The sequence below is a fragment of the Argiope bruennichi genome, chromosome 2 (genome assembly GCF_947563725.1).
Source record: "Argiope bruennichi chromosome 2, qqArgBrue1.1, whole genome shotgun sequence".
Taxonomy (NCBI): domain Eukaryota; kingdom Metazoa; phylum Arthropoda; class Arachnida; order Araneae; family Araneidae; genus Argiope; species Argiope bruennichi.
In genome coordinates this window covers 114,943,350-114,952,293 of record NC_079152.1, presented here as the reverse complement: position 1 = coordinate 114,952,293, position 8,944 = coordinate 114,943,350, and the positions used below count along the sequence as shown (strand labels likewise).

General features: G+C 30.1%; 1 protein-coding gene across 1 annotated transcript in view; it reads right to left on the bottom strand.

The window, feature by feature from the left end:
- Positions 1-4,045: 4,045 nt before the first annotated feature.
- The window catches only part of LOC129962298 (uncharacterized), a 91,324-nt gene continuing 86,425 nt past the window's right edge, over positions 4,046-8,944 (bottom strand). Inside the window, exons 33-35 of the mRNA XM_056076045.1 lie at positions 7,510-7,680; positions 6,265-6,396; positions 4,046-4,317 (exon numbers count right to left, since the gene is read on the bottom strand). Of these exons, the coding sequence (XP_055932020.1) occupies positions 4,046-4,317; positions 6,265-6,396; positions 7,510-7,680 (575 nt within the window). The remainder of the gene's footprint in view (positions 4,318-6,264; positions 6,397-7,509; positions 7,681-8,944) is intronic.

The following is an 8,944-nucleotide window of genomic DNA, read 5'->3' as shown; positions in this document are numbered from 1 at the left end:
ACAATTTACATCTCCGTTTCTTTGTTCCTAATCCTCGCATTCATACGGCCATTCTCTACGCCAGACTCATTGTCTTTTCAACTTCCCTTTTTTTCGAATTTCTCCGAATAAACGTCACCTGCGATGCTATGTTTTAAGGTAATTTTTCATCTCCTTAATGCCTACTATCATTTCTCTGAATTTATCTTTCGAATTTGACAATACCTTCTGCAAATATCGGTACCAGCGTTGCAGCGATGTTTCCTGGTGCACATGTTAGTTTTTCTTGAATATCTTAAAATCTCCCCAGTTTCCATACTACATGCTTATATCAAATTAAAGAACATGAAATTCCTTACATTTTCAAGTATTTATTTGTATTCAAGTTTTAATATTTCTGCAGATAAGAGCTGTAAACTACTTTTTCATTTTCAGTAATTTACGACCCCCTGAATCATCAAATCGGTATTTTATCTACATGAAAATAACCGTTAAGAATGCGCTTTCACTTAAAAGAAAATTCATAATTCAAACATCATTTGTTATTTTTTTATTAATTTTTTACAGTTTGCAACAATTTTCGGACTCCCTGTATTTTTGCGATTTTTACCTACTAAACGTCGTTTGAGACCCTATATTGTATGGTGATTGTTAATTCTCTGGATGCCTACTATCACCTCTCTGAATCTGTCAACCGAATTCAGCAACACCCTGTATATATATATATATATATATATATATATATATATATATATATATATATATATATATATATATATATATATATATATATATATATATATATATTAAAGGAAGTAAATATACACCTTGGAGCATTTTTTAATTAAAAAAAATCAAATAAAATTTTGGCGTTTTACTGCAATAACTGCCAGCAATATTACAATACAAAAATTACTTAATTAAAATTCAAAGAATTATCTTTTCGATGGCATGAAATATTTTTTTTCTATTTTTAATCAATCTTTAAAAAATATTTTAAGCGTATTTTTCAGCAAGAGCCATAAACAAATATGAAACGTTTGGAAACGTTTTGGAACAAATATGAAACGTATCATGAAGGATGACACAAAAATATAAGAATTCTGGATATCAATTATTAAATTTACTGATAAAAATCACAGATTCAGATTATTTTTTACGACCCGATCACGTCCTTAAATTGAATCATTATTGATAAAGAAAAATAAGAGATATATTTACTTAATCCTAGGAAAAATCTGTAAAAGTTTTTAATTTATATTTAAAATAATATTAGCTTGAAAAGAAATGTCAAATTTTACATTTTTTTTAAGTTAGAAAAGTTAAACATTGGAAAAACATTGTTAAAAGTCTAGAAATAAAAAATTGTATCCATTTGTTGCGTATTTCAGGGGAACTGATAGAAAATAAAAGTAAGTCCTGATAAATTGAACAGAACGATATAGAACTTCTAAAAGAGTATTAATTATATATTTATCAAACTTTGGAACTCACATAAAATATTCAATTAAATATTTTTGGCGAACATCTGGTTAGCCAAAGGTGGCTAGTATATACAGGGTGTCCCATAAATATTGGTACAAACTTTAAGGAGAGGTAGGGTACATCACAAGGATTCAGATTTGCATAGCAACCTGTAGTCGGAAACGCCATGGGAAAGTAGTATGACAGGTACAAGAAATGAAGAGACACAAGATTGAGATCATCTGAAATGCTTATTGATCAAAGATATTACATGTGCTGTGGTACATGATATTTGAAAATGTCACAAAAGATGTTCAAAGTTTCCGCCATTGCTAGAGATGCATGCGTTACGCCGTCGGACCATATACTTCCGAACTCTGTCAAATACACCCGGATTTTGTTGGATATCCGCAGCAGCACAGATGATTCTTGCAACCAGATCCATTTCTGAATCCACAGGTGTTGCGAACACAGCACTTTCAGTGCACTTCAAAGAAAGAAATCAATGCTATTTAAATAAGGAGAGCGTGGTGGCCAGGGAACCGTTCCACCACGACCAATCCATCGGTGACCAAACACCTGAACCCACATATGGTGTCTGATATGTTATGGCATAGGGTCAAAAAATGTTGGTAGAACCTCTTGCAAAAAGATGAGATATTCTGCAGATGTTAGTGGCGATGGCAACAAATAAGGTCCGACTAAGACGTCAGCAACCACAACAGCCCAAACATTCACTGAAAAGTGATGTTGGCCAGCATGTGGTCTTATACCATGGGGATTCTCGCCAGCCCACAAATGCGCATTGTAGTAGTTGAATATCCCATCTCGCGTTAAGTACGCTTCATCCGTCATTAAAACGTAGGATGGGAAATTCGCCTCTTGGAAACTTTCATCGAGATACCACCGAGCAAAACGTTCACGGGGAGGATAATCTGCGGGGAGCAGTAACTGTACGCTTTGCAGATGGTATGGGTGTAAGCCTTCACGTTGCAAAACATGATGAACACTATTCTGAGATCCTCCAGCGGCAGTAGCGCGGCTCGTACGCTGGCACTCGGATTCCTTTTATCCAACACATTTTCTTCCATCCTGGGAGTTAAAGTCAATCGTGACCTGCCCTCACTATGTCTATTACCTCGTAATGGCCCGTATTCACACAAATTGTGATGCAAATTACTGAACATCCGGCGGTTCGGTGCATCTCTCTGTGGGTACCTTTCCCGATACAACCTTTCAGCCGCTGTTACATTTCCTTCTGCCAATCCATAAATCAGGTGCATATATGCCAACTCCGTGTTCGTAAAACGTTCCATACTCCTCTGCGGGCGATCGCAGCTCAAATGACTGAGGGATTGCAGGTCTACTTCCTTAAACGACACCTAGCACCGAATGAAGGCGTTTCGGACCACGGGTTGCTATGCAAATTTGAATCCTTGTGATGCCTGCTACCTTCCCTTAAAGTTTGTCCCAATATTTATGGGACATCCTGTACTTGATGCTTGTTTGTTTTTTGGACTTTATACAATTCCTCACTTCTAGACAGAAACAAACAAAATTTGCCACGCATGTTTCTTAGTAATAAGAAAATACAGAATTAACTGCGCTATTAAAAAATTGCAATCTCAAAATCCCATACCAAATTTGATATAATTAAGTTATCACGCTTACATGTTTCTGAAAATACAGATCGACAGACAAATCCATCTATTGTTGAATTTGGCATAAAATTTTAAAAGATTGTCTAGATTATAGATGTTAATTTTATGTGTAGAATTTTATCTGCCAAGCTTTCTTCGTTTTGTAGTTGTCGTTTTAAATTGTTCGAATGCAATCAGGCAGACAGACTTCTTCTGAGCGGATTTTGCTCAAAAAATTGATAGAAATCTACAAATTTGGTATAAAGACCGTATAGTAAATTTAATTCATCTAGATCAAAGCATTTCTGAGTTATCTTTATCAAAGACAGACAGACAGATAGACATTTTCAAAAAATGTGTTTTTCGAACTCAAGGAGATCTAAAACGCGGAGATTCATCAAAATGTTGAGTTCGAATTTTTTAACGATTACAATACTTTCTTTATGGTATGTATACGAGAAAATAAAAACGGCTTTATACAATGCATTCTCTATACAAAGTACACAAAGAAACAAAAATGCTTTTTTAGATCTCATGAAAATCTAAAATTTGGAGTTTCATCAAAATCTTAAGATCGATTTTTTTTTCTTTGACGATTGTCTTACTTTTTTTTTTTTTTTTTTTTTGCATGCTTCGTGTACGAGAAAATAAAAATATACAAATAACTGTAGCATTAATGAATTATTACTAAACGGAATTTCATTTTTGAATGGCTATTTAATAAATTTTATTGAAATATTTTTGATTTACGATTGCTATCTTAATAATTTTTTTCCGCAAATATTGAAAAATTTATGAGAAGTTTTTGTGTTCCCAAACAGGGAATGCGTCCTTTTGTTAACTAATCATATTTTACACAAATGACATAGAAGTAAGCATCGGCAACAAGGAATGAAAAGCAAAGTTCAGAAAAATTAATTGATTTATTTAAAAATTGATGTAAATGATGATATATATACAAATTATCCAAAAAGTCTTCCAACAAACCCAGATTTTTTCTTCGATGATTCTACAGAAGCATTAGTTTGTAAATCTGTGTTATCAGCTACTTCACTATCACTGATATTATTTTCGCTCGAATCTTCAGCGCTGTTATCTGTTGGACAAGAAAACTGCTTCTTCCGCTGACTTTTAGACAAAGGAACAAAGTAATAGTTTCGAGAAAGTTGTATAGAGTTGGTACTAAGCTCTTCCGGATTTGTTGACAACAGGTAACCAACACCCTTTTTGTCTCCTGTAACGATATAAACCATCAAAATAAATAATACCCAGTTTTAATTTTTAGAGGATTGGCAATTATTAGTGTTTTCAAAGAACAGTGGAAAATAATTATATGCAACATGATTGTAAATTTATTAGTTTTATGAAAGTATTTTAATATTCATAACTGTTTATTTGTAGTATTTCGATTGGAATGGATTTAATCTGATATTCATTTCAAGATTCGTAGTGAATTTACTTTTATAACAATATTAGATTCAAATAACAAAAATATTAATTGAATTTGAAAAACTTTATTAAAAATTAGTAATTTTACACACACATACACATATATATATATTAATATAATTTATTTTCTATTTCTCTATCTTATATTCTGTTGCTTCTTATACTTACTACCAAGTGTCGTCTTTGATGCTGAATCAAAATTCAATTTAATTCAAGATTAACTGAGGATTCAGCTTTCAAAACTTAAAATAGAATATTTTAATAGAAATTTCACAGGTATGAAACGGGATCAAAAATATCGATTACAAACTTCTGTCTTTACAAACATGAAACAAACCAAGTTAAATATTTTAAAAAGATTGTTGTTGTTGCTTTAAAAAAAACAAGTTTTTGTTAATGTACTAAAACGTGAAAAAATATTTTTTATCAAAACTATAGAGATTAAAATAAAAATTTTAAAATTCATGAAGTGCTGATGTAAATAGACAAATTAGTTCCAATGACAATGTGTTTTAATCTTTAATCACTTACAATTTTTCGTTCTTGTGGCTTCTTATCGAATTGTTTTCAAAGTATACATTTGCATGATTTTTACTTCGATCAACAGTTTTTTAATAAAATAAATTCAAAATTTTGATTTCATAGCAAAAGCGTATTGTTTTATGACTTTTTAAAACCATTTTCTATATTTTACCATTTTTGAATTATATGTTATTAATTTTTTTAATTATTCCATTTTTTATTTTTTAAATAGTAATACATTTTATTGTCATAATTATTAATAAATCTAATAATAGTTCTTCACAAACGTAATACTGGATGCCACCTCCTGCACAGAATCGAAATTGAATTCATTTAAGGTATTAATTTATTAAATTTTATAAAGTTTTAATTTCGTTTCTTCACTGAATTGTGACCAGATTATAGATCTTTCTTTTTAAAATAAATAAAAGGATTTCATCCTGTACTAAAAAGACAGATGGAATGTGTGTTCCTATGTTTCTCGAACTTTTGAGCAGAAATTAAAAAATAAAAATTTCTTTAAGTAGATACAATGCTTTGAGACAAAATCTTGGAGTTATAAAGCCATGACTCCATTGATTTTCCGCACATTTTTTTTTAAAACTAAAAGTTGCAAAATGTTTTAAAAAATAATTTTGTTGACGAGTTTTACAAGTTTTTAGAGCTTTGTACTAATACTATCATGTTCCTTATTGTCATCCTGCAAGACTTCTCATTGCTTTTAAAGCGTTTTTGTAGCAGAAGTATCATTGCGAATTTAACATTTAAAAAATGAAATCTACTTGGTTACATCAATTAGATAGAAACAAAAACAATCGAATTTATTCACTTATTAAAAATTAATTCATTCCTAGCGGGGGGGAGGAACTAATATTGGTACTAGATATCGAAAAAAATTTAGCAATTAAGAAAAGCAGCTTCATCATTTCTCGCACTTGAGTGTATTAATTAAAATTATCCAGTGTCTCTTTTTAATCTCCACATTTTATTTTTTCTAGTCTTTTTATAAAAAGCATATTTTTCCTGCATCTAGTCATAAACACTGCTTAAATGTCTTACTAAATTATTTGAAATCATCTAGAAAACAGAATATCAGATTAAAATTTATCTTATTGCTATTTTGTTAACTAATTACTATACAAGAGTTCGAATCACAAAGCAAAAAAAAGATATTTGCTTATTCAAAAAGAAACTAATATCATAATATTACCTTTTAACATTTCCGAACAACTGCAGTGTTCCGGCAAAGTATAATAAAATTTACTGTCTAAATAACTGGCATCGTCAGAACTTTTCACAATTTTCTTAATATCCAAAATTCCTTCTTCACATAAATCTTCCACTTTAAAAAAATACAAAAAAAAAAAAAAAAAAAAAATATTAATCGAAATATTTAATTTTCGACTTTGTAGATTTATCAATGATCTTATACATTGAACTTCATAAATAATGGAAAAAGTTATATATTTGTTATTATAACGGAAATTATTAGTAATCTTAATAATATGTAGATATCAAAATATGTAAATTTTTATAATTCCTGAATGCATTTATATTTTAATTATTTTTTGAAGGAAACATAAGAGAAACATATCTCATCACTTGCACATTCTGTTTAATTTGACTGACTGGACCGTCGTGAATAACAATATAGGGACTGAGAACCATGGAGAAGAGACATCAACAGAAGTGTCTCTTCTCCTAGCTTCTTCTAACTAGAAGGCATTTCCTTCCATGAGCAATAAAACCATTAACAAGTCATGATTCCATTATTCTATCGGCAAAAGAACCAGGAACTTGCTAGTTTATTCAATAACTTCTCATCCTCGTACTTGAGATGCTGCCACCCCCTCCCCTTTGGTGCACCTTATTATGAATGAAGTGAAAACTGTATTGCAAATGAAAATTTCTTTACGATATTTAAAAGATTTTTCCAGCAATTTTTAAATTTATTTAATGTTTCAAAAGACTCATTCGAACGGGTATTTCTTATTAATTTTTGGATGAAAATGGTTTTTGTAGGTTTTTCTAATTAATTTTTGGATGAAAATGGTTTTTGTAGGTTTTTCTAATTAATGTTTGGATAAAAAGTGTTTTTGTAGGTTTTTCTAATTAATTTTTGGATGAAAATGGTTTTTGTAGGTTTCAAAGAGAGTTGAAAATGAGCAATGAAGTTATTCAATGAATAAGAATTGCAAATGAATTATTAAGTATTGTGACGTGGATATAAAAATGCATTACTTTCTATGGCATAAGATGTATTATTATATCCATATTACAAACAATGTAATTATTACTTAGAAAAATCCGAGTTTTTCTATTAAAAGAATTGCTTATCAAAAAACCACTGAAAAACTGAGCTTCTGAAAAAATATTTCATTAATTTGTAACAGTGTTGAAGTGTTTGTTTCCTTTTATTATATTAATGACATTTTTGACAAAATAATTCTCTTACCAAAACAAGTTTTTTCACAATCACTCTCAGAAAGGAAATTATTAGCGTTTCCTCCACATCCTGTATAGGTAAAGCCGGAACATGATTCATCTTTTATGTCGTAGTAATAACGTTCTAACGATTCTTTGCAGTTCCCAACAGATAAAGGAAGATAACACATATTTTCGTATTCTGCAAAACAGTTCCATGAATTATAGAATTTAATAGTACTGTTTGTATCTCTTTAAAATTAAGATTGACTTTCCCAGATTCAATTATTGATATTTAATTTTAATTATTATATAATATCATGAAAAGGGAATATATTGTGAATAAAACGATTTAATCTGTAAAAAATAAGTTTCTCAAATAAAAGAAAGCAATTTGTTTTCTCCCTTAGACTAACAGTTGTCAAATTTATGGAAAATAAAGTAGAGTTTTATTATTATTATTTAAAGCTGTATAGCAAACGTCATTAAAGAGTATTTTTGATAAATTCGAACATATATATATATATTTTTTAATTTCAAGTGTAGATTATCATTTATAATCTACTTTTTTTTAATCAGATTTAATAATTTTTTTCGCTTAACTGTATCATCACCTTCTGTTAAAAAAATATTTATCTAATGCAGTAAATGAATTAGGTTTTTTTTGCAAATAAAATAATCACATACACATGTAAAATCAATTTAGGAAGAAACTGTTCTATGAAGTGTCGCCTATCTACGAATTTATGTTCCCTTTAGTCAGAGAGTAAAGTAAAAAGTTTAAAAAACAAAAGAATGAAACAAATCATCCTAAAAATAAATATAATTGTTAATACGATTTTTTAAAAAATATTACAAGTGTAAATATTAATTCAATTGCTTATTTTTAACGTCATTTCTTCAGCCGTTGCTTATTTTTTTATGGACATCGCATTTTCATTTTTCGGAAATAACACATGGTATCCATTCAAATTGGGGAAAAACAAATTACGTCATGTAAACAAGTCAGAAATTTTAGATGAAATATTAATCAAATTAGATGAAATAAAGACATTTCCTTAGATACACTGGTCTTGCAAAACTTAAGTAACAATGTAAATTTTAAGCAGGTAGCCATGGAATTGCAGAAAAGGGATTATTGCGATCAGTACAATGAAAACTCAATTCAGTAGAAAGACGATGCGTATGCAAATGTCAGGAACGAAACATCATAGGCCACGTGAGTGTAGCAAAAAGGCGTGCAGTCGGCGCGCGCAGCTCAAGATTTCAAAGAAAAGAAGAACGCGGGCGAAATTAAAGACATTCACTGCAAGTGCAAGTCAGTTCTTTCGTGAAATATGACTATACGAAATCACTTGGACGACTTCATACGTGGAAGAATGATCGAAAAGCTTAAGGAGGGGCGCAGTTTGACCAGTGTAGCTGAAGAGTTCGGAATCAACAAAAGTGTCGTTTCGCGAGCTTGG